Genomic DNA, 25,572 nt, shown 5'->3' on the forward strand with positions numbered 1-25,572 from the left:
GCTTGTTGCTAAAGCAAGAACAGAGCAGCTCATTTTGCACAGATCTCTTTAAACACACAATGCATTAAAAAAAATAATAATAATTTAAATTTAAGTCAATTTGTTCAGAGTTTATTATGAGATAGGCTGATATTTGGGGCTTTAAAAGCTATAAATATTAGGAAGACAAAGTGTTCCCTGGCTGTAACAACCTAAGGTTTTTGTGGTTTGAAACTATCAACCGAAAATGGAAATTAAAAAAAAAAAGCTTCTTTAATGTAGAGTATAGCATAAGGAATGTAGTCAATAATATTGAAATAACTATGTATGGTGTCAGGTGGGCACTAGATTTATTGGGGTGATAGATGGAAGGGATTAAGAGGCACAAATTGGTAGTCACAAAATAGTCATGGGGATATAAAGCAAAGCATAGGGACTACAGTCAATAATATGGTAATAACTACGTATAGTGCCAGATGGGTACCTGACTAGTCAGGGGGATCAATTTTCAAATTACATAAATGTCTAACCACTATGCTGTAAAGCTGAAATTAATATAAAATAATATTGAATGTCAACTGTACCTGAAAAATTGAAAAACGGGGGGAAAAGTGAAGGAGAATAAGAGGTCCAAATTTCCAGGTATAAAACAGATAAATTATGGGGATGTAATGTTCAGCATAGGGAATATAGTAGTAGTTGATTACATTGTAAAAGTGTGACACAGTATAAGATGGTTGCTGGACATCATGGAGATCATTTCTTTTGGTATATAAATGTTGAATAACTATGATGTATACCTGAAACTAATATAATGTTGTTTGTTAGCTATATTATAATAAAAATCTTAAAAAAAAAAAAAAGAACTGTAAAAAAAAAGAAGCTTCTTTAGAAGACGGATGTTGAGTTCCATCTTAACATTATTTCATATTTTGATGTTTTCCTATAAAGTAATACAAGCCTTTGCCTATATTATTGAGTATGAGAAACAGATCCACTCACTTAAGCAAATACATTCTACCTGCTTATCCAAGACCGCATCTCATGAAAAAAACATGATGCTAATAGAACTCTATATTCTTTCACCGTAAATCCTATTTTATCTATTTCCTGGATTTGAAGACAACCATTTTCAATATTATAACAGCGACACTTCTTCCATCATGTATATACTGCTTTACATTCTGCCCCCTTCAAATCTGGTAAGAAAGAAAACCAATTACTACACAGCCTAGAGAGTGGAAACATGGTGGAAACATGTTATCTCTTCTGCAGGCTTCTGTCCTATGCACAAGCTATACTTAACAGGGGCTTTTGTTTTTATTTTTAATTCAAGATTGGCAAGATTGAATTTTGAAGTATCACATTTCTAAAGAGACATGTAAACAGATGAGTAAATCCTGGGCTAAATGACAACTCTCTGACAGGACATGTTGCACATAAATCTATTTTATCACTTCTCAAATGAAATTCCACCGAAACCAAAGAAGCAGAGTATTTGGGCATCGGAATCCAGAATTGTGTTTGGTTTAGACTATTGGGCCTGGGGAACTTCTTATCAAGGAAAGTTGTGCAATTAAAATACAGTATCTCCTCTGTCCTTTAACTTTCAGTTACGCTTTTCTTCTCAAGTCATACAAAGTAGAAACATTTATAATTCAAGTTCATGTCATTCAATTGATCCACACAATCCTAATTACAGGTTGAAAAGGTTATTGATTGATCATACAGAATTACTGACAGCTAATACAACCTAAATGTTTGGATTAAAATGAAAGGTAAAAGATTAAGGGTTCTGTTAACAAGCGTATCCTGAATAATGCTCACTCCCCAAAATCTGTATTGATCTTCTTTGTGATTTGACATACCCAATGGTCAAGAATTAAAAAGTCAAATTCTAAATGGCACCCAAACTACTAAGATGAACTATATCAAAATACAACTTAAAAAATATTGAAAACATAACCTTCATAAAAATACACAGTGAAAACTAAAGTTTTATATAACTTGTTAATAAGGGAACCAAAAACTTGACAAAGAAACTTGCAGTTAAACTGCAAGAAAGTCTGAATTAGGCAAAGGCTTCTTAGCTATAACACTAAAAGTATAAGCAACAGCAATTAAAAAGTAGATAAATTGGAATTTACCAAAATTGAAAACCTTTGTGCTTCAAAGGACACCACTGAGAAAGTGAAACAACCCATAGTAAGGTAGAAAATGTTTATATATCATGTATCTAATAAGGGACTTATATCTGGAATATATGAGGTTTTCTACTCAATAATAAAATGACAAATAACCCAATTAAAACCTGGACAATGGAGCTAAATAGACATTTCTCCAAAGAAAATATAGAAATGACCAATATGCACATGAAAAGATACTCAACATCATTAGCCATCAGGGAAATGCAAATGAAAATCACAATGAGATACCATTTCACATCCACTCACATGGCCACGATTGAGAAAAAAAAAGATTGTCAAAAAGACAATCTTTTGTGGAGAAACTGAATGCTCAGATACTGCTGGTAGAAATGTAAAATGGTACAGCTGCTTTGGTGAACAGTCTGGCAGCTCCTCAAAAAGTTAGATACAGAATTGGCAATTCCAGTCCTAGGTAACCATGCAAAAGAAATGAAAACATACATTCAAACAAAACTTTGTACCTGGATGTTCATAGCAGCATTATTGATAATAGCCAAAAAGTGAAATAACCCAAATGTTCATCAACAGATGAATGGAAAAATAAAAAGCGGTACAAGCATACAATGGTGTACTACTGGGGAATAAAAAAGAACCAAGTACTGACATATACTACAACATGAATGAATCTTGAGCACATGAAAGACGGCAGTCACAAAAGACTACATATTATACGATTCCATTTATATGACATATACAGAATAGGTAACTTTATAGAGACAAAAAGTTGATCACTAGTTGCCTAGGGCTGGGGGGTCGGGGATGGAGGACGGGGGGGGGGGGTAAAATGGGGAGTGATTGCTAATGAATACAAAGTTTCTTTTGGTTGTGATGAAAATGTCCTATAATTGACTGTGGTGATGGATGGTTGCACAACGCCATGAGTATGCTAAAAACCGTAAAATTGTACACACTAAATAGGTGAACTGTATGGCATGCAAAAGATATCTCAATAAACCTGTTATTAAATACATATGCATTGAATATACATAACAAAAATACATACATATATAAATATATACATTGAATATGGAAAAACAGGGTTTTTCATAGTTATTAAAAACAGAATGAGATTGGTAAATTAGATATAAATTTGCTCAATGTCCTGCAAGGCAACAAAGCTATAACATTTTAAGTTTTATCTTCTACTAGAGAAAAAAGAAATAGTGACACTTACCTGATTTCTATATGTTAAATTCTAAGTTGTAAAACATAGTAAATGTAAATTATAAGTCAAGCACAGTTGCATTCCTCTAGGCTTGTTAGATAACACCCTATATTACAGAGAATGTCACACAGTCATCTTTTGTCTTAGTCCCTTGTCTCAGACAATTTTTCTCAACAAAGGCTTCTCATGAACATACCACAATGATTTTGTGCCTCAGTTTTGTTAAGCAGAAAAAAGTGGGTATTTCATCCTAGCTAAACACATGGAGGTAGATAATCTAAAAGAGAAGGAATTTCAGAACTAAAGTCACAAGAAATCACATGAAGCAAAGGAAAACTTGACCAAGATACTCTTAAAAGCTCTTTGGACTTTTTAAACAACATGTAATTAAAAACTACAACAATTATTAAAGGGAGAGGAAGTTAATCTGAAAATTCTCACCTAATAATACAGTCATTTATTACACACACTTTAAAAGAAGATACCGTACTTGCAAGAGAGAAGCAAAGATTCTCTAAATGTTGTTCAGAGTTTATAAATCCAGTAAAAGAGATAAAGCATTAATGAGATAGGGTGACAGCTGAATGACAAATCTATGATTAGTAAAGACAGACTCACAGACCCAGCCAAATCATAGCTAAATTGCACAGCTGATGAGAAAGAAAGAAAAACCAACAGAACTAGGAAACAGACCAAGCTAATCCAATTTAAGAACCATCATCGTACCAGAGGTCAAACAATTATGCAGAGTAGAAACTTTACTCGGGAAAGGAATTAAAGACAATTTTCTGGATGCTCAAAAGAGTCAATTATGATGTAGGTATCTTAGAGGAATGTGAAAAGCCATTTATAACAACTGTCACTGAAATGTCTCTGCATATCTGTGTATTTTAAGTATGAAATACAGGAATAAAAAGATTTTTTTCTTAAAGAAACGAGAGAAAGAATATAAAGGTGTCATGGAATATCCTATTCTATCACTTTATACTGATGGAACAGCCTGAGTATAGTCACTTAGATGGATTTAGAGACAGAAAGTCTTGGATTTGATTTGTGTCAGACCCCTCTGAAAAAGTGCATGGGAGCCTTGGAAGTGAAAGGCAGAATCTGGCAAATGACTGGCCCAAGGTCCTAATTTTGCCTAAGGTTCCATCAGAGAATTTTCTTTCGCCACTAGCAGGGATAAAAATGCAACTTAACCCCCTTGGTAACTAAGATGGTACAGATAGGAGGGCAGTGAGTCCTGACACCAGGGACTTCGGGGCAGGTACTTGTTTACTGATGACGTAAGATATGAATGAAATAATTGGTAAGGGATTTGAGAGTAGTCTGTTCTTGTTCTCACCCATCTGTCTCTTTTGGCTGTGCATCTTGGATTTTGGAGACTGGCAGCTCAGGGAACAGGCTGCACCTAACTATAAAGATAAGAATGAATGCTCAAATTTAGGAGACAAGAAGGCTTGGAGGGAAACCAACTCAAAGCTAAAGGAAATGGAGCCATTAAGCAAGAACAGGATCTGGCAAAGTTGGTTTTGCTCTTAAAAGCAGAAAGTAGCTATTTAAAGAGCTACAGAAACTGAACAATTTATCAATGAGCTAAAAATGTCCAGACAAAGAGCCCTGGAGATTTTGAAAGCCAATGAGAGATACCTAAAAAAGGACAAATAGATTGCAACATTAACAAAAAGCTGACATGTCAAGCTTAATTAAAGATTTAATTAAACAACATTTTGAAAAATATAGCCTATAAACAACAATTTATAAGGCTCTAGACTGCCTCAAAGGGATAAGCCAACACTAGAGGTTGGATACTATGTGATGTCTGAAGCCATGTTCAAGATTTTTTAAATACATATATATGTTGTAAGTAATGAAAACAATTGTGACATAATATCTATTATAAAAATGGGTTAATCAAATGGGAAGGTCTCCTTTTTGAGTGGAATATAGTCTTTAAAGAAAAGAAGAAAAGGCTAGGAACTAAAGAAAAATATACAACGCAAAGAGAAGTAGAAATGTACCAAGTAAAACATAATGTAAATGAATGAAACAAAGCAAAGATCATGGCCTGGCATAAAAACAAAATCCAAGAATTTGTTGTTCCTGAGATTGAAAGATACAAGTAAACCAAAATGTACATGGGCTGTAAGTCAAGGTTTAGTTTAAGATTTATAGGTCTTTGCAAATTTAAAAAAGTGAAGGTTACTGTTATGAAAATGATATTAGATGTTAAGTATATAAAATTATGAAAATTTAAGAGCAGTGCATGTTAATGTTTAAACCTTATAGCAACAATATATTGTGAAGAAAAGATATTAAAATTGTCAAATATAATTATATTTGAAAGCCTTAGCAGTACATCACAACAGATTCAATAGGTACGGAATTAAAAACCTTCTCAATGAGCCGATCCACTGATCAACATTACTTCTTGATTCAATATCTCTAAATCTCTTAAGGACAAATGGTTAAGATACAGTTAGCTGTATCTTAGTAAAAATTGTTGTTCATTTTTGTTTGTGACTTTAAACCTCCCCACTGATTTTAATCGTACTAATAGGTATGATGTCCAATTAACCTCTATGCATCTCTCTGTGCATTGTTCTGTGACATGTGACATATGGGCCACTCAATAGATATTTATTACTGATGATAAGTACTCAGTAAAACAAACAAATATTTACCCATATGAGAACAACAGCAATAATACTGACCAAACAGCACCATTAGTTGAAAAGAATTCCAAATGTATGAATAGTAGTTTCTTTTTTCTCCTTACTCTGTATAGAACACAACCCTCCTTTCTTTAAAATACAAAGTCAAACTATCATTTAGGATTACTTAAAACAATCTAATAAATACCAGATAAAGTTTAAACAACGTATTTCTACTGACCTTGTAAGAATGTAAGGCGAAAATGAAGCTGGATTATCCTGCTCTGAAAAGAGGGGCATAGATCCTCCCATTATCCATAGACGGAAGTACAAAACAACAATCACCTTCGGGGGAAAAGAAGATTTGGTAAGAAAATCATCGCTTGTTGGGAGTAAGCCCCACCTTTCTGGAGGATATTTCCAGATGCTTTATAAGTATTTGGTTTCACAAACACGTTTTCTAGTGAGCATATCTATACAATTCTAATACAGTGGTACCTCAGTTTTCAAACGTTTCCATTGACGAAAATTTCGGTTTATGAATGCCGTAAACCCAGAAGTAAATGCTTCGGTTTTCGAACACGACTCAGAAGTCGAACATGTCACACGGCTTCCGATGAGTGCAAGATCCTGAGGCCTAGCTGTCGGTTGTTTTTGAACGTTTCAGGATTACGTTAAAAAAAAACCGAGGTATCACTGTATTCAAGATGACTAGGAAAGATGGAAATAGCTGGGAGGGAGAAGAGTAAACAGTGAAAGTGATGAGGGAGCAGCAAGCAAATTCTTAAAAACACAACTGTCATCCATTGTGCTAAAGGCTTTCCAGCTCACCTGAGGCCTCACAATCCTAGAAGTAAATGAGAAAACTGAGGCTGAGGGGTAATTTGCCCAGAATCCCACACTTAATAAATTGCAAGAGCCAGGAGTTGAACCCACGTCATTGGTCTCCAACACCCAATTTCTTAACCATTCTACTCACACAGCCCCATGAAAGTTAATTTAAAATACAACAGATACTACTGCTGTGTCTTGAATGACTACATTCAGAAATGTTCCAACCCTTGAATGCCCTGAAAGCAGAACACTCATGAAGGATCATTTCAACAACCCCAGAGAACTTTTTTTGTGTGTCACTCGATGGAATTTTATCACTAACTGATACTATCATGTTGCAAAGATACTGGGGAATTCTTTAGAGAAATGTTTTGCCCCTTTTGCTGACATTGTCAAGACTCCCTACCTGATTCAATTTTTTCATACTCATCTTCTATAAATATGTTTTAGTGTTGAGGGAAAAAATCATATTAATTGATTGTTAACATTACAATTCAAAGACATTTTTGTAAGTTTCCTATCAAAACTTATTATAAATTTTGACAGGGAATTTATTAGAAACAGAAACAGCATAAGAGACTGGTCTCCTAATGTCCTTGAATAGAAACATCCAACAACATAAAAGGATGATTAATATGATAGGACCCAAAGATGGCCACCAAGAATCCCTACCCTTTTTGTCCGTACATTCTGCTTTTTCTATCAAGAAATGAAGTCAATTGCCCCACTCCTTAAATCTGGGTTGGTCTTCTGGCTTGCATCATCCAACAGAATGTAGTAGAAGCTACAGTGTGTCAGTTCTGTGCTTAATCCTTCAGAAGTCCTGCAACTTTTGGGTTGTTCTTTTAGAACCTGCTGCCATTTTGTAAAGAGGTCATGGCTATCCTGCTAGAGACAGCAGCCACAAGGAGATGCCCTGGAGGAGGAGATATCACAGACAGACTACCTAGCCCAGCTGAGCACTGCATGCACCTGCTTGAGTAACCCCAGCCCAAAATCATAATGAGCAGAAGAACCATCCAGCTGGATGCTGCCCAAACTAAAGCATTTAGGGCAGATAGACGGCGGTGGTTGTTTTAAGGCCCTACATTTTGGGGTGGATCGTTATGCAGCGATAGATAACTGAAAGAGTCAGGTTTGTGCTGCTGAGACAACTCCACATCAGCATTTCAAAAGAAACTGGTAAAATATTATAGTTCACACTGTCTGTGTCACTGAGTTCACATATCACTAGAATGCTTTCACACATACCTTCTAAGGCTTTGTAACATTTATCGCATGTTAACTCTTTGATCCTAAGATCAAGCTGTTGGAATCTATTGCTGATTCTTTTAAACAATCTGGATCATGACTCTGAGCCAAGTTGAAATGAAACATCCCTTATCAGATATTTCAAAAACATGTATGTACTTACATAACTTATGACCAAAATGGCCCTTTTGAAGAATGGCCTCATGGTAAGCAGGAAATTTCTATTACTGCTTGCTGTCAGATACCTGAAATAGGGGGGGAAAAAATCTTAAGTGTCAGAGTCCACCACACATTAACTTCTCCTTTCAATATGAATATGCTGCAGCTCTGAAAAAGGCTGGAAAAGACCGAAGCTAGGAATGTGGCTTCAGGAGCCAGACCACCTGGGCTTCAATCCCTCACCTCTACTGATTACTGTCTGAAAGACTTTGGGGCAAGTTTCTTAACATCTTTGTGCATCTGTTTTTCTCACATTAATAATTAAGTTGTAAGGAATAAATGAGATAATCCATGGAAAGGACTAGCACTATTAGCTATAAATATTACTATCCCATCTAATCCCACATAACCTGGGCATTCTGGCAACTACACGGTTACACTGGTCACAGGGATGACCTTAAACAAAACAGTTAGCTACTTAATTTGAGAGGCACAGTGTGTCCCACCTACAAAACATCTCACCAATGTCTTACCCACAAAAACAGAGGACACCAAGGCTGTGTGAGGTTAAATAATTTATCCAAGGTAACAAAGTTAGTAGGCAACAGTGGTGGGGTCAGAGCTCACCCATAAGCAGTGGACACTTTTCTCACCTGCCTGTGGCGTTTGGAACCAAACTAGGTTTATACGAATGTCAACTTCTAGTGGGGCAGGAACTTATATGGACCCAGTATGTGCCATAGAACACTCAGTTGTACGAAGTGGGAGCTCCATATATCCACATGTAAGACATGTGATTGGCTGGCTTTAAAAAAACGACAATGAAAGGGAAACAAGAAGGGGCGATTAACAGCCCCCAAGCAAAAACTTAAACAAAGCACTTTCACCTACATGCAAACTTTTCTATTTTAAAATACAGAATGGAGGGGAAAAAAGTCAAATTGAATCATATAATCCAGCAAGCATGTCCCATCTCATCTTTATTTCCCCTACCTTTTTCTCTTTTTTCTTTTACCCTTTTTAATCCAATTTCTCCTTGAAGGATTTCTCCCCAGAATCTCTTAAAATTTGCATTTGAATGGGCTCTCCTTACACAATGGGAATATTCTATAGAACAGAGATCCTTTAGAAAGACTTGAGTGGGTAAGTATCACAAAGAAATGTCCACCTAGACAATTGCTTACAAAATATATGTGGTTCTCCTGTTTTGTTAACAGTTACAGATGTCCAAATGGCACTGTAGGGAAGTGAGAGTGTCACTCCGCGGCGGGTCTTTTCCTTCTCGCTTCCCTTTTCCTCTTCCTGGTTCATAAACAGCTGAAGATCTGACCTTTTCAGTATTTAATGAGTGCAGAAAAGGGGTGAGTCCCAAAAGACACTACAGAGAGCCAGTGTTTAGCAAGCTCTGGACTGGCTCCATCCCCAAGCACTACTTTTACATTCTTTTTTTTCTCCCTTAGCTCTCAAAAGAGAGCTTGGCAAGGAGGAAGGCCAGCGATACTGTCAACTCCCACAATGCAGGTGCATCGTTCATGTTCCAAGATCGGCTGAAGGCATCCAGCACATCCTGAAGCTGCACACACGATTTTACGTATGTTTCCATCTGCGTATTTCTCTGAGGCAAAGTCTTTGGCTGTGATCTTCAGTGCTAACTAGGTCTGCGATTCCAAAAGGATTAACCTAAGCATGTTCTCTCAGCTCTGCCTTGACTTTGACTATCCTTTTTAGAATAACTTAACAAAGACCAACCCTTGGTGTTTCTGCTATTCCTTGATGTAAGACAAATAGCTGCAAAAAGGGGATGACAATGAGGGAAGGAAAGGTGCTGGAGTCGAAATATACATCTGACTAAAAACGGGCTTCTTGGGTTGGTCTGCTTTTGGAAGTTTGATTTTTCAGGTTACTTCGGTTGCTGGTTTATTTCAACACAGTAGAAAAATTAGAAGTGGTTTCCTTTCTGTGAAACCACCATAGGGTTTATGATTTTTTTTCAATGTTAAACTTTGGTAAGTTCCTGTTTCCATTTCACTGCAAGCTCACTCTAATGGTTATTTCAGTGAGTTATATGTATAAAGTGTCACTTTATAGAAATTCTTCCTCCATGAGAAATTTCATTTCCTCAAGAAGGTAAGCTCCTGGAGGTGCTGAATAATTTACTCTTAAATGTAGCGTCCAAAAGCAAAGAAAGCCTAGAATGACATAGAGAGCAGTGGCTGAAAAAAATGACCCCTTTTCAAGACTTCTATTTTCAGTTGTTTACCAATAGTAAATGAGAATATAAGCCAAAATGTCATGGCCCCCTTTTTTTTGGTAAACACGAGGCTAGGCTCACACAGAGAGCCTCCCAAGGGCTGAATTCTCTGTATCCCTTCCTCTTCCCTCACTCACAACAAAATTGGACAATGCAGTTTTCTATTAACATCCACCCTCTCAGCAGATCATGTTTAAAAAGTCAGCGCTAAATGTAACTTCTTCCTGAAGTTCACCCTCCATAGCTACTCAGGCCTCAAATCCCATTGAGAAGTGTCACTTGAGACCAAGACAAGTCACCCTGAATCATCCACCCATAATTCTGAGGGCTAAATAAATGCTTATTATTTTAAGTCACTGAACTTTGTTAACACAGAATTATTGTGTCCATTCATAATTGATATAGTAGGATGATCAGTAAATGCATAGTGACCCAAATAGAATTAAAAAAACATTTACCTTTCTCCAATCAACTCCTTTTCTTTTTCTATGTTTTCCTTACCCTCCAGTGCTAGACCAGGGTCCAAACTAAGAATGCCACTTGGATGGTACTTTTTCCCTTACCTTAAATTCTGGTGGTATAAATGAAGATGTATACTTCCCAGCCCTTTTTAGAATCTATTAATCTATCAACACCTGAAAATTTCTGCCTTAAGTCTCGCTCCAGTTGCAAATAATTCAGATACAATGAGTTGTTACTATTTAACATTGTACCAATAAATTATAAAAAGCTATATACGAAATTCCTTCTAGAACACCATTCATACTAATTTCTCCTGCTTTTTCAAGGTAATTAAAGGAGATTAATAGAGTCATATACTGTGGCAAAAAAAGAAAACTCAAATTTGGAGCTTTTTAGAATAAGAATTCAGAAATTTACTTCTCTTTGAAACACAAGAAAAAAGATGTTTCAGTTGACCAAAGTAGCAAAGATATAGCTCACATCAGAAAAGATTATAAGCTTAACCAAAACAACAAAAGAAATTTGAGTGGGGTTGGGTTCTCTCTTTAATGCACTCTCCTTGAACCCATAAAGTGCTTCATCTAAATCTTAATAACCAATGGCATTCTACAAAGGATCAGAACAACCTTTGATGTCCCCTTTGATATTCAAAAGCAGATTCTGAAGGGAAGGAACTAACTATTCTAAGAAGACAATGATGCATTTCTCAGTTCTATCCACTCAGAAACCAAAATTGACTTTCAATACCCTATTCTGTGGCTGTGGTAAAATTTTCTCCCAGAAATATTAAACTCTTAACACACACAAAGGAATATTTACTTAGATTATCACACATAGATAGGTAAAAAGAAAGACAGAAGACATTGGGAAATGTAATTTCAGTTCTCTTAACCATTCTGAAAATCAAAGTTGGAACTGGAAGGGCTCAAAACAGCTAGGTAGTTTTACAGGTGAGGGGGAAAAAAAATGAAGCACAGAAATGTTAACTGACCTGCAAAAGGTCCATGTCTAAGGTCAATGAGTTTAGATTTCATTAACTGAGTCACAGGGTTTAATTTATATTCCATCTACAATGAATTTAGTCATAGGCCCCAAGTTTTATTCCTTCCACATGTAGCAAAAATTCAGTTTTGGTAATATCACCCTTTCTGTCATTAACAGTCCCAGGTAAGTTTCAGTTTATTAATAATAGTGAATACTTAACACATTTATATGTGCCAGTCCCTGTGCTAAGCACACAACCTTTTTAATTTCGTTTAATCCTCATGCCACCCTGTGAGTCCACACTTGTCCCCATCATGTGAATGAGGCTGAAGGAAGTACTTATTCAGGATCTGGCAAGTGGTAGAGGTAAGACCGGATCCCAAACCAAAGCATCCACTACTCTGTACAGCATCAAAGTAAAATGGAGCTAGGGTATTCAGCATACTTTCAACATCAATTATTTATTAATTGGCATTTCTGCACGTAAACAACACCATGGCTTCTACGTAACTAGAAATAATAACGTTTATCTTCACTACCTTCATCAGTCCGTACACATCTATAATAAGAACTATAATAAAAGTTTTTGATACAAATGAATGAACTGAGGCCGTGCACAATTCTTAAAGAGTCTGTTAAGATGCATCCTTTTAAAGGTTAATGTATATACTGGTTGTGATGTAAGTGATGTTGGATCTGCCAGCAGTTTCTGAGTGCGGGCTGGGATCGTGTCTCGTGAAGCCGAAGAATGGAAACACAGACCAGGAGAGGAAAAAAGTTTTAAAAAGAGGATAGTTTATTAGAGGCAGGAGAAGAGGTTGCAGCTCCGATCGGGAGGGGTTGCCGAATGGGGGTGCCCCCTGACTGAGGCAGAAGCTCTTACTTTTATACCTTCCCTTGTCTGCTTGGGGAAGGGGAGCTGTTTGGAGAAGGGAACTTGTTTGAAGAAGGGAACTGGAGCCTTCTAATGAAATTTGTCTACCAGGTTTGTTCTGCTTGCCCATCCTGAAGGAATTAGCAAAGTAACCCACTCTTTATCTATCAGACCAGCTCCATTTGTCAGGCCAAAATGAATTTTATGATTAACCTCAAGGCCTTCTTACATTATGTCCTGGAGCAAAGGAGTGATTTTAAAACCTGAAGTTTTAGGATACGGCTGTCTTTGTTTATTCCATCAGGGACCTCCCTGTCTATCTAGGGACATGCTAACTCTCCTGTATCAGTTGCTGCCGGTTAAAAGCAAGCTCCAAAAGCAAGCTCTGCGTACAGTGGGCTCGTTCGAAAACTCTAAGTGAGAAAAGATGGCTAGGAGAGTGTGACCAGAGCTCAGCGGGTTCACTGCACTGTGAGATGACCAACTAGCCAGCCCCACAGAGAGGAGCAGAAACAGAGAGTAGGAGATAAGGATGCCCAAGACAGTGACATGAAGCTGACACCTGAGGAAGATGAGACGTGAATTAGGTGAGAAGAGAGCAGTATGAAGGAAGTGAAAAAAGTTCATTCTAGCTGCAGGACCTAATGCTGGCAGAATGGTAAGCAGGGAGGCTGGAGAGGCAGGCAGAGGCCACTCCACCAGGAGCCCTCACATCCCATTGTGGAGTTTGGACATTATTCTGATGGTAATGAGCAGTCACTAAAGGGTTTTATGCAAAGACGACCCAATCCGATCTTCCGGACAGTGGCATCCGCACTGTATGACACTGGTACAGTGCCTACTCTGAGGTCCGTGACAAAGGGCAAAGGGCCCAGCAGCCCCATGGGGGAAATGGCGGGCAGCAGTTATCCTGGAAGTTTCTGTGATATTAGTTTTAGAAGTAGATGAGATATTTCAGTCTACATGGATGAAGAGACCTTATCATAAGGATAAATAAATCCATGCGTTGTTACATTTATTTAGCAGTTTGATTTAGGTGTGAAGTTTTTCTTACTGTCCTTTAATTTTGTGTTACTTAGTCATCAATTTGGTGTATGCATAAAAACTTTTTACTCACCAGACTATTTAATTTGCCAAAATAAGCTGCATATTATACGTTTGTCTGGCATTTTCTTGTCAAAGGCCTTTTCAATCCAGTCAGAGAGCACTGACCCCATATTACAGATCCAGACCTATCAGTGAGTCCCAAACCAGGGCTGAGCCTTCTGATGGCCGGTTCCATGCCTTGGGCTGCATGGTGTGGTCTCCTCTCCAACCACACCGTAAGACATTTGCTGTGAGTTTTCCCTTTTTACCAGTCCTAACTGACTGCACACCGGAGATTCTAAGGAATCCTGCCAATTGAATCACTACTACTTGCAATACATATTTGTACATGTACGCAAGTAAACTTTTACACTAAGAAAAAGACTTAAATCAGCCAATAATAATATAATATTTTCTGAACCTCTTATTGGGATACATTGGGATATATAATTGTAATTAATTGTGAATTTAATTACAATTAAGCCACTGAAAAAGAGTCTTTAATATTGGGACTGTCCTGGTAAACTGGAAAACACACTTTATGTTAAAACAACATCAACAACAATAATAATAAAATAATAATAATAATAGCTACTGTTTAGTAAATGCCTACTGTGCGCTAGGCACAGTTCTTCTGTGTATAATCCTTAGCACATTCCCATAAGATGTGCACTATTCACATCTTCATTTTACAAATGGGGAATGCATTTCAAGCACTACTCTCAGAAGTACAAACATGTCACTAAAAAGGATGTTTAAAAGGATGCTAATTCGGGATACCAGGATATATCTGATCAATTTAGGAAATTAACAAAAAGGCCGCTACAACTTTATCACTATGAAAAATGACAAGCTAATCTAACAGCAATATTCAATTTAACAAGCAAAATACTGGACACTGAGTCAAGTCCTAGAAGCAATATATAAAAGGGATAAATGCATACATTTAATTTAAATATCAGCTAACGATTATTGAGTGTGAAGGGGTTCAGAACAGGCCTCCCCAAGATGTCCACCCTGGCATGTGGATTACTTGCAGCTCAAGGCAGCTGAGACCCTGAGGATTCAAAAGAAACTTTCACCTCTCCATTAAAGTATTTAAATTTTGAGCCTTGTCCATAATAAGAGTTTATCACCAGAAATAACTTTTTTTTTAAATTTATTTGGGTGACAATTTTTAGTAAAATTACATAGATTTCAGGTGTACAATTCTGTATTACATCATCTATAAATCCCATTGTGTGTTCACCACCCAGAGTCAGTTCTCCTTCCATCACCATATATTTGATCCCCCTTACCCTCATGTCCTACCCCCCAACCCCTTACCCTCTGGTAACCACTAAACTATTGTCTGTGTCTATGATTTCTTGTTTCTCATTTGTTTGTCTTGTTCTTTTGTTGTTTTTGGTTTATATACCACATATCAGTGAAATCACATGGTTCTCTGCTTTTTCTATCTGACTCAGAAATAACTTTTTAAGACCTATCTGTAGTGCAGGGTAAACTTCTAATTACTGAACTTCTGCAGCTCTTATCGTCCTTCCATGACCTTTCTCCTCTCTGAAGCCCCAAGGTGCCTTACCTCATCCTTGGCTCAGAATGTCATATATACCTCATTGTCCCTTTCGGTCTGTGAACTTCTCATGTATGTGGGGTTCCTATACATATGTATGTAACCAAATTTGCTTACTTTCTCTTGTTAATCTGTCTCACGTCGATTTGATTATTAGATCAGTTGGAAGAACCTAGGAGGATAGATGAAAATTTGTTCCTCTTCAATGAGTACAAACTGGGGGCCAGAAATCGTTCTAAGCACATGTATTAATTCTTTAAACACACACAAGAACAGCAACAACAAAAAAAACAACTATAAAGCAGGTGTTATTTCTATCACCTGCACTTTAGGGGAAACTGAGGCACAGTGAAATGAACAAAGCTACCTGGGATCATAAAGCCAATCATCAGCAGAACTGGGGCTTGAACCTACGTACCTGATTCCTGAGCCGACACTCAGCACTACACCAAGGACTTTCTGTGCTTTCGGCACAGCCACAAGGAGGGGAGCACATGATGAAGGATGGAGGGACTTCAGAGAAGGAAGCAATCAACATGGGCTGGAAAGGGAAGGGAAGCTGCAGGGAACACGGGAGACCTGACCTGGACCAGGAGGACAGAGAAGATAGGAGAGAAGGAGAAGTCAAGAGGGGCCAAGACGAGAGGGGCTCAGGCAGCTGCACAGGGATTAGAGTGAGCACTGCCCACCTCGGGCAAGGAGGGCTCCCGACAAACACCACCGGCAGCCCCCATTCCTGCACTCTCCTCACAGAGTTTCAGTCAAGTGTCTGAAATCTAAATAAAGGAAGTTAAACTGGAGCTTCAAAACCCTGAAAGTTTGAACAGCATAGACGATCCCTAAATACGATTGATGTTGATTCCATCTCCTGTTTGCTCAGCCACATATGAGGAAAGTGACTTGCCCGGGGCAGCTCCCTCTGTACTAAGCCTGCCCAGTCCTTACCTGGTATCACCTTGTCACAGGACTCTTTAGGTACTGTGGGGGAGGGAAAAATGCCCCTTTCTCCCCCCTTGAGTTCTCATGACTGGACTAATAATAAAATTGACACGAGACCAGATTAACAGGAGAAAAACCAATTTAATATGTGCACACGGGAGATCATAAATGATGCTGAGGAAAATGATTGAAGCAGGCAGCTTTTTACACTGTTTAGACAAAGAAATAATACATTTGTGAGGATTTGACAGGGCAAAAGAGACAGATTTGGGTGCTCGTTCGTGAGACATCTAAGCAAAATTTGGGCTTGAGCAGTAAATTAGTAAAGCAGTAACAAGGTTTGTTTATATAAGCTTTTCAGCCTTGAATTCCTTAACTCTGGCTATAGGGAGGTCTCTTTCAGCTCCACCACCCCACCCCTCAACCCTCGGAACAAGGAGACATTTATTTCCTGCATTCAAGGAGGTGATGGAGGGTCAATGAACCCTTCTTGCAGCAGCTGCTTTTCAAGTAACTTTAATTCGCAATTACCAATATACTATAGTGGGATATTTGGGGGTTGCTTGCCCTGAGCCTCAGCAGTACTGGAAGCAGGGCTACCTCTCCCCAGCATCCCAACTCAGACCTGCTCCCTAGGATTGTCAAACCTTATGGTCAGTACCCAGGACACAGATTAGGTCACCACTGCTAGTAGGAGACGTCACCTTGTGCTACAAGTCAGCATCCTTTCTCCTCCACTTGCTGCATCTATGCAGAATGCAGGCCAGGCTGGCCCTGCTGGATCTCTCTCTATCCCACGTTTATGCTTGGCACTGGGTAACGTAGGCTGGGCAGATCCGGGCAGCTTCGATTTAGGGCATGGAGAGGAGGAAGTCTCACTTAAACCTTTGCAAAGCCACTTTCTCCAATCCAGCTTTCAACCTTGGGTCCTGCATAGCCCGCTCCCTGTGTCCTCATGTACATGCTCTGAAGCAGCTCGTCACAACAGACCATGAATCGAGAAGCTCTCAAACACACATGGTTGTTGTGCAGAGTTCACGCAGAGGCCAAGGAGGACATGTGGCAGCCTGGGCTTCCTGCGGACCACGGCTTCTCCTGAAACATATCACCTCCGTGTAGCGCTGGATGTGCTATGGTCAAAAGCCTACAGCAGAGTAGTTGGCCCAAGAAAACACCACCATTCACAGGGATGTAAGCCCTGTCAATGCTGGAGAAGAGAAACCTTTTCTTGGTCCAAACAAATGCATCCAGAGAGCAGCCCATTTCCTGGGCACCCACCCCCTTATAGCCTTTATGTGTAAGGTAGAGTGGGGAGCACTGACTCTCAAAGCTGCAAGGACCAGAAAGTGGGGATGGGTCATTCCTGCACCATCTTGGCAAACACCTTTAAAATTTACGTTTCCTACAAGAATCTTACTATGGGGGAACTCCACTTTTATTTCACTTGAACTCCATTTTTTTACATGAAGGACAAATATGCTCTTTTTTTTAAAACGGTGAGATTTTAAGGCTTCGAGTCTAGGCAATTTGGTTTTATTCTAAATTCCAATGCTCAGGCACACTGAGAGCTCCTGGGGAGAAAGCTATGACTAATATTTCAAAGGAGAAACAAGAATTACAGTGAGTGGGTCTTAGCACCGGGTATATGAACATAAAAACAATAATTATTCAGGTAATTGGCAGGGTTTTAATATTTGTGGGAAATGTCTATCAGTACTGCAAAAGTCAGGAATCCGTACTAGTTAAGTCTATATACTTTTATTCAAATGCATACACTACATGGTTATATAATTTTTGGCTATATAATTTTTAAAACTTCTTCCTACTTTCCTTCTAGACCTAAGAGTCTCCTTTTGAAACATAATATAAAAAAGTCTAAGTAGGGAGGTTGCCAAAGGAAGTAGAAATTCCAGCGCCAGTCGTATTCATATACGGCGGGGGTGGGGGGGGTGGGAAGGGCAAGGTGCCAAAAAAATGTACACACGACTTGCATTCATCTTTTGTTATCGGTATATATTGAGTATTACAATTTTAATACAGTTTTTTCCTTTCTTAAAATGCATATACATTTTTTTTGGCACCCTCTGTATAGTCACGTATTTAATCGTATTTATTTATATTTTGCTTATATCTTTCAAAGTGACATTCAGAAAATATTATCATAAGTGGCTAGGTTTTAATTATCTCTGTGTACAATGTCTTGGTTGCCAGAGGGATCGCTAAGGGTCCCTCATGCTAAATTCTTAACAGATGGTACCCTTGATGTTACAGGGACAGCCAGGTATGGTGAAATAACCACAGGCCATGGAAATGCACAGAATCCTGGCTTATTCGGGTTCAAACTGGGAAACTGGGCATGCCCTTTAGTCTCCTTGGGTCACAGGTGCCTCAGCTATCAATTGGTCATCAGAATTTCTATCGTATAAGGTTGATGAAAGGATTTCAATGATATAAGGTAAGTAAATGACTCAAACACAGTGGCCAGCCCATAAAGGAACCCAATGTAGCCATTATTGGAATAGCGACGAGAACCCAACTGAAAATACCAGAACCCTATGGCTTATATCCTTCATGGCATGTACACATGTACATACACACACACACACACACACACACACACATGAGTAAAGGAATGCAGGTAAGATAAGGATAGAAAAAAGACTTCATCTCTTTCAAGTTTTATCAAGCTCCCTCCTTCGTGGAAGGAGAAGAAAGAGAGGACAAAATATTTCCTTAGAAGACAAAGCTTTAATTTGGCTTTCAACATTCTTGTTCACTGGACTCCTTGAATTCAGCTAGGATACTGAAGTCAGATACTCAGATGTGTTGTGCAGGTTGTGCCTGTGCAAGGGAGCTGGCTGAGGAGGTGGAAGTGTGGTGACCTGTAAGGGATGAAATCCAACTCACGCTCTGTTCAACATCCCCTGACCTTGAAGCTGACTGCATCTGCCCTGAGGAATGGGGGCTTTTTCCTAATTCATCCAAAAGAGCAAAAGGTGCCCTGACTCAAACATCACGCACCCACGATGCCCACACTTGTTCCTACTTCATATGATAAATATCCACTATTGGCCAGCAGTAGCCCTGATCCATTACTACCACTCATGCATCACATAATATTTAGATCAACAAGGGACAACATACACAAAGGTGATGCCATGAGAGTCCAATGAAACGGAAAAATTCCTATTGCCTAGTGACGTCATTGTCATCCTCATGTTATAACGCAACGCATTTCTCACGTGTTTGTGGGGATGCTGGTGTAAACACACCTACTGCACTGCCAGTCGTATAAAAGAGTAACATACAAATATGTACCGTACATAACACTTGATCAATATAAACGACGATGTTACTGGTCTATGTATTTGCTAGACTATACGAGTACTTTCTATTGTTGTTTCAGAGTGTACTCTTTCTTTACAGTAAAAAACAAGTGTGCTGTAAAACAGTATGCCATGTTACGCCGGCAGCAGACGCATACATCTCGTGTTTACCACGTCCCTTGATTGCATTATTTTCTCTTGTGCTTGATTTAATCTCGTGTTGTTTTGTACAGTAATATGCTTGTAGCCTAGAAGCGACAGGCACTACCACACAGCCGTGGTGTGCAGCAGGCTAGACCGCCTTGGTTGGTGTAAGTGCACTCTGCAATGTTCGCCCAACGATGAGCTCACCTAACAACGCACTTTGCAGAAGGGATCCCTGTGGTTAAGCAGCACACAATTGCATCTAATCCCCACTGAACAGCTTCACTGTCCTAATGACTTTCACAGCAACTTGTTTCATCTAACATTTCCATTTTCTTTGCAGCCAATTTCATTTTCTCACTGACTGATTATCACGGTGTTGCTTTATTCCCAGTCACCAAACCATGTGCAAAGCAACTTCATGTTTAAATGAGGAATAGCATTTGTTTCTGTCTTAACTGAGTTTTCCTTGGAGGTTCAGCATCGTGTTTTGCATAGAAGGCATTGAATTCATCAAACTGATTTTTAAAAAATCCTAATCATATATGTCTTAACACTACCTTTACAAACCCCACTGGCACCAGGGCCCAATTTGAGACTCTGATTTTAACAATGGCATTTTCCTGTCCTAAACTGAACTCGAGCACTATTAGTAAAAGTCTTCTGAAAATTTTCCAGCGTAAAGTTTCCAGATCCGAGCGATGTTCATGTATAAGACTGAATTGTCATTAAGGGAGACCAGCCAGTCCTGTCTGCTAGCACTGAGGGGCTTGCTGGGACTTGGGACTTTTGCTGTCAACCCTGGGAAAGTCCTGGGAAAAGTAGAAGGATAGGGTCACCCTGCTGTGCTGCTGAGTACCCTCCAGCAGGTTCGTGGGGCACAGTAGAATAAGCTCCTGTCAACCAAACCATACATTCTATAAAATTCAAAGACAAAATTAGTTTCCTTTTCATGCTCTGGACACACACACACACACACACACACACACACACACGCACACCTCACACCCCTCTTGACCTATGACTTGCTATTCCTTATACATAAGACTTTAATCAAAAACAGGATTTCTCTGGTGGCAGATATCTAGTAATTGGTTGAGCATGTTAATTCAGAAAACATGAGAATTAGAATTTTCTCACCCACACTGTCCAGCTGTCAGACAAATCTTTTCTACTTGGATAGGCCAATACAAGGTATTCTTTATAGCATAATTTTATTAAAGTAACAGAAAGGAAAGGAAAGCAGGACGAAACAAGGGTGTAACCATTACAGTATTTAACCACTAATATTGTACAGCGTATCCTCTCTATGTGCTGCTACTAACCAAGGATGAACACTGAACATCAACAAGCATAAAACTGGCAAATAAAATGAAAGAATCAAGCATTTGTCCTGTGTTGCCTATGTAAACTGTACCCCCCGGGCAACCAAATATTTCATGAAGGAATGTTCCCCTTGATAGATGTTCTATCTAATAAATGAAGAGAGAATGATAGAATTAGAATAGCACAATTTTTTCAATCCCTACTGAAATAATGAATCTAGGCATATGGCAACTCACTTCACAAAAAGAAAAATAACCAGAATTATTTACTTTCTCCTGGAAGTACAAAACACCATCTGTGAACTATTCTTGCCTAAAACAGAAAACCTGAATGCAATCAAACCTCTAGATCTAGCTATCAATTTACAGGAAATACAGTGGATCGAAGAACACATAAATTGACATCATGGATATGCAGTCACCAAAATACAGACTGTGGGAAGCATCACAGGACAAAAAAAACCAGACAAAAAACCAAAAACAAAACCCAAGGCAATAGTGAGAACGGCAAAAATTCTCAGCACGAACACCGCATTCCAACTAAGAGACCTGACCAAATATTAACACGGCTTCTAGCAGCCTACAGCCTAGTTCCTGGAATGATTCAGCCCCCTTTTGAGCTCTTGCCTAGAAAAGCTCAGGGCTGTCAAAAGGATTTACTGTTTTGTTCTAGTCAATACCTGAAGACAGGCCCCTGTTTCCCTTTCTTGGAGCATTTACTAAAAAGGGTTTGTAACTGTGAATCCTTCCTCAGTCCTTGTGAGATGTATATGTATCTCTTAGAGCCCAGGAGTGTCTTTTTCAAACATCTGAAAGCCATTCCTTTGAAATGTAATTATCAGAAATGATAGGGCCTCTGTCTCCCAGTCTCTGTGGGAGAATAAAATCCTCCCGTCAGTAATTACCAGCTTGGAGACACAACCAGCCTAATCACATTTATACTGACCAACCCTTTGTCATTTTCCACTTGAGTCTCCGCGCTCTCCCCCTCCCTACCTCACTTTCCCTTGAAAACACCCAATCACCTTTGCACACATTGCAACGGATTCCCCTACCATCAGCAGTTATTGAATAAAATCTGTTTTCACTGCTTTAACTAATGTCTGGCTGTATTTATTTTTGACAAGAGCCAAAAAAAAAAAAAAAAGTGGTACAAGAAGGGAGAAGAACCCATGGAATAATAGGGACTTTAAAGGTATATCAACCAATTGCAACATACAGACATTATTTGTATTCTGTTTAGAACAACCTAGTGAGAAAACATGAAAAAAGGGGAAATGTAATGACTAATTAGGTAGTTGTAGTGTTTTTTTAGATATGGCAGTGCTATTATAGTTGTGTTTAAAAGAAGAGTCTTTTTATTGTTGCATCCTATTGACATATGTACACCTGAAATGATATGGTGTCTGGGACTTGCCAAATAATTTGAGGGTGGAGAAGGGGCTGATAACTGTTGAAGCTGAAAAATGGGTACATGAGGGTTCATCATGCTGTTTTTTATCTAACTTTGCATATATTTGGGATTTTCCATAATATATATATAGCTTTTTAAAAATTAGGATGCTTATTTGACAGAGCATTAGTATCTATATTAAATGAAAACCTCTCCAAACTCAACAGAACAAAAAAATTAAAGAAAACAAGCAATCTAATTAGAAAATGAGCAAAGGATATGAAATGACATCACACGATAGGATATATATAGATGGCCAACAAACATGAAGAAATGTTCAATGTCATTAGCCATTAGGGAAATGAAAAGAAGACCGCAATGAGATAACACTGATTTCACCACAAATCTATTAGAATAGCTAAAATAAAATATAGTGACAATACCAAATGCTGGGGAGGATCCAGAGAAATTGGATCTCTCTTCCATGCCTGGAGGGACTTTAAAATGGTACAGCCAGTCTGGAAAACAGTTTGGCAGTTTCTTAAAAATCTAAACACACTTATTTTATGACCCAGCCATTGCACTCTTGGACATTATCACTGAAAAATGAAAATTTATGCCCACACAAAACCTGTATATGAATGCTCATATCAACTTTATTTGTAATAGCCCAACACTGAAAAAAAAATTGCACTGTAGTTAAAAAGAACAAGTGTGATACACACACCAACCTGGATGGATCTCAAATATTATGTTGGGGAAAAAAAAAAAAGGCCAGGCTCAAAAGGCCACATATTGTATGATTTGATTAACATAATGTTCCCAAAGTGGCAAAATTATAAAGATGGAAAACAGATTAGTGGTTGCCAAGATTTAGGGTTGGTGGCAGGGTAAAGGGTAGGTATAACTACAAAGAGACAGCACACGGACATGTTTGTTTTGACAGAATAAGTCAGTGTCTTGATTGTGATGGTGCTTAACTGGACCTACAGGTATGATAAAATGGCTTAGAACTACATACCTACTCTGTACCAATGTCAATTTTCTGGGTTTGGTATTGTGCTATAGCTATATGTACAATGGAATCTTTCAGGGTAACTGGGTGTAGTGTGAAGGGGACCTCTCTGTACTATCTTTGCATCTACCTGTGAATTTCTATGTATTCTTCAATAAAAAGTTTTTTAAAACATCAACCTAATCTAATTCTAAAGCCCATGTCTTTCTCCCTGTGCCATGCTGCCCCATAATTGAAGAACATTAAGCTCAAAGCATGAACAGGTGTTAAAAACTCATATATTCAGCATCTGCAATTACCTTATTTTGAAAAGAAGCTTAGTATAGGCTGAGTTTGTTTACTGCTGTCAGTCAGCAAGTGAATTATCAGAACTCCTGGCTTCCTTCCTTTAATATACCAAGTTTGGGATTCAGTTGCCCAAGGGGGTTTACACTGCAGAGGACTGACAACTGAAGTCAGTGGATGCTGACTTTTAAGAAGAAAAGTCAAATTGTTACATCACTGTTCCCACAAAGAAGCATCCAGAAATTTAATATAAGTTCCCCCAAAATAGAAGAGAGAAGTGTAAAATTGGGATAAACACTGTTATACTAAACCAGAGAGAAGTAATTTAAAGAAAACCCTCAAACATATGAACCTAAATTATACTCATCAAAACTCCAAATAAACAGCTAAAAATCTCTCTTTCTCTCTCTCTATATATATATACAAGTATATATAACCTGTAGTCAATTGCATGTAACATAAATAAATACTAAATCATGATCTCTCTTGCCAGGTTGTTTCTGAAAAGTCCTGCTAAATGTAACTGTATAATTTTCTCTTTTGGACAATTCAAAAGTTCATGGAAAGCAGAAAGTCCAACAAAAGAAAGAAAATAAAAAGAATGTAACATACCTGAAAGAAGCAAAGCTTGCAACAGCCTCTTCTTATCATTAAAGTGTTGACATATTCTCACTGATAGGGTAGCTTATAGGTAAATTGAAAATAATTTATGTCTTATCACTTTGAATAGGGAAAAACAATTTGGTGGAACAAAGTGTTTAAAAAATAAACACCAGTCAATTTTCCATTTGTATTCTTCTTCTGGATAAAACCCTAGAATTCCAGAGAAGTTTTACTGATATTGATTAATTAAAAAAAAAAGACTAAAAAGAAAATTTGAACCTCAAATATTTATGAACTCCTAACAGATTGAGCAAAACTAATAGTAAGTAATTTCAGACAGATTTTTCTTACATGAGAGGAAAATATATGTAGGTTATCTAATTTGACTATATACATCACATCCAAAGATGACAATTATAAAAACAAAAAGATGGCTTTCTCTTTCTTTTTAATACTAAATTGGTCAGTCCTAAATTGCTTTAAACAAATTTACATCTGACTCATTTTCTAATGTTAAGAAATACCAGAACTAGGGTCACTGGGAAATGTTCCTCATGTTTATTTATTTTTTTGACCCTCATTCTCACTCTTCTGAAGATACACTGATCAGACCTTGGTGTGAATGGTGTGTAAGATCTCTGGTTCTAGAGTCAGATAGACCTGAAGCCAAAGATTGACTCTGTTATTTCCTAGCTATGAGCTGTAACATGTAGTGAGGATTAAAGGAGAAAATACACTGAAAGCACATAGCACAAGGCCTGGGGTACACACACACACACACACACACACACACACACACACACACACAGTAAGAGTGCTTAGCACAAGGCATTGGATGGATATTCACACACACACAGAGTTGGTTATCATCATTATTTTCGAGCACTATTATTGCAAAAGATTGGTTATAGGGAAGGTACAAAAATTTTCCAACTCAACAGTTATGTAGAAAACGTGTTAACAAGTCCCTTGTTGTTCAGATATGCCATGCTATTTTTAATAAAACTCCAAGACCTTTTTTCCTTTCTGTTACAAACAGTGCTTTCTATCACCAATCTAAGAA

General features: G+C 38.2%; 1 protein-coding gene across 3 annotated transcripts in view; it reads right to left on the reverse strand.

The window, feature by feature from the left end:
* TMTC1 (transmembrane O-mannosyltransferase targeting cadherins 1) overlaps positions 1-25,572 on the reverse strand; it is a 232,797-nt gene that overhangs the window by 116,519 nt on the left and 90,706 nt on the right. For 2 of the 3 annotated variants that reach the window (XM_033116672.1, XM_033116673.1), the window contains exons 6-7: positions 8,254-8,335; positions 6,247-6,350 (exon numbers count right to left, since the gene is read on the reverse strand). The exons of the other annotated variant lie outside the window; for it this stretch is intronic. In XM_033116672.1, the coding sequence (XP_032972563.1) occupies positions 6,247-6,350; positions 8,254-8,335 (186 nt within the window). The remainder of the gene's footprint in view (positions 1-6,246; positions 6,351-8,253; positions 8,336-25,572) is intronic. 3 annotated transcript variants of the gene reach the window in all.

This window comes from Rhinolophus ferrumequinum, chromosome 10, assembly GCF_004115265.2.
Source record: "Rhinolophus ferrumequinum isolate MPI-CBG mRhiFer1 chromosome 10, mRhiFer1_v1.p, whole genome shotgun sequence".
Taxonomy (NCBI): domain Eukaryota; kingdom Metazoa; phylum Chordata; class Mammalia; order Chiroptera; family Rhinolophidae; genus Rhinolophus; species Rhinolophus ferrumequinum.